Genomic DNA, 1,557 nt, shown 5'->3' on the forward strand with positions numbered 1-1,557 from the left:
GGGGGGGGGGAGAACACAACAGAGGCAACGGACGGAAAGAATTATTTCGTGGCAAAAGAAAAACAACTAGGCGTTAGAACAGGTTTTAATGGAGCTCGACTTTTGACGGGCAAAGAGTCCTTTTGGAAACTGGGAGCAAGAGGGAACATTTTGAAGAAAAAAGGGAGAAGAAGAATATGGGCAGCAAGAAGATGATGACAAATCTTAGAGGACGAGGAGGAGAAGAAGGAAGAGGAGAGGGAGGATACATCTTAGAAGAAAAAAAGAAGACGAGGACGAGGAGACGGTGGTGGTCGACAAATCTTAGAAGAAAAAGGAAGAAAAAGAAGCAGATCAGCAGGGGAATGGATTTAAGTGGACAAATCTTAGAAATAAAAGAAAATTAAAGAAGTGGAGGTGAAGGAAGAGAAGGAAGAAAAGGAGGATGAGGAGGAGGAGGAGTGAGGAAAGTGACGAGGAGGAGAGTAAGAGGAGGACGAGGAGAAGGAAGAAGAAGGAGGCTGGCAAGAATTCACCAGTGATGATAATATTTTCCTAACTTACGGGAATTCCATTGGGTCCTTGAGGGCCCCTGGGTCCAACGATACCGGGAGATCCCTGTGAGAAAGACACAAGAGTGGGGTTTATACTGTAACATATCAGAGTACAAGCACTTGGAGAGTAATAAATAATTATGCTTTGTCTTATTTTCAATATCTGAAACATGCATTTCTCTACAGCAGTATTATAAAGATTTAAACTTCATGAAGTGGAATATCGTAAGTGATGTATTATTAAGCAATTCAGGCCAAACTTGGTATTAACTACGGAATAAACGATAAGGGTACGAATAACAGAGTTGAGGGAGATAACCGAAAAGTTAAAAACAGGGTAATTTTCACAAAATTACCCCCCCCCCTTTGACCTCGAGGCGATTGGAACATTAAAATAATATAATTTCTTTTTACACATAATTATTTGGGATAGCATTTCAAAAAAATTAAATTCTGATTCCGTTATCGTCAGTAAACTGTTAAGATGAGATCAGCCCAAAAAACAAACTTTTACAGGAGAGAGAACAAACTATTTCATTCTTTTAACAATGTTCCAACATTATAACGAAACTTTTAATGTACCTACATTATAAAAAATTCCTTGATTTTTTAACAAGTAGAAAATGAATTTCAACAAAGTATTTATTGAGCCTCTGAAAATGATACAAAAGATCAATAAAATGCAATAAAAAAATAACTAAAAAAACAACAAACAAACAACAAAACAACTAACAACAAAAAACCGAAACAAAACAAGGCTCAGTACATTTCAACAGCTGGCCGACGGTATAGAAGGTCACGACAAGTATACCAACCTCTAAGCACTCACCGCAAAATAAAACATCTACAAAAATAAATAAAATGTATTTAAGAGGGTGTACACCCACAACGTCCCGATTCGGCTCAAAATTTTGGAATTTGAGTTGTAGGCATTTTTAGCTCTCTCTCAGACTCTCCTACAACTGTTTCATCGCATAAGAACGCCCCCAAACCGCATTTTTTCCCATACCGGGCATGTTTGTCG

At 38.0% G+C, this 1,557-nt stretch overlaps 1 protein-coding gene across 1 annotated transcript in view; it reads right to left on the minus strand.

The window, feature by feature from the left end:
• Window positions 1–1,557, minus strand: part of LOC101855841 (collagen alpha-1(I) chain) — a gene marked incomplete at its 5' end in the record, with an annotated part of 105,917 nt that overhangs the window by 64,859 nt on the left and 39,501 nt on the right. The window contains 1 exon segment of the mRNA XM_005090092.2: window positions 544–597. Coding sequence (XP_005090149.2) covers window positions 544–597 — 54 coding nt within the window.

Source organism: Aplysia californica, unplaced genomic scaffold (genome assembly GCF_000002075.1).
Source record: "Aplysia californica isolate F4 #8 unplaced genomic scaffold, AplCal3.0 scaffold00012, whole genome shotgun sequence".
NCBI classification, from domain to species: domain Eukaryota; kingdom Metazoa; phylum Mollusca; class Gastropoda; order Aplysiida; family Aplysiidae; genus Aplysia; species Aplysia californica.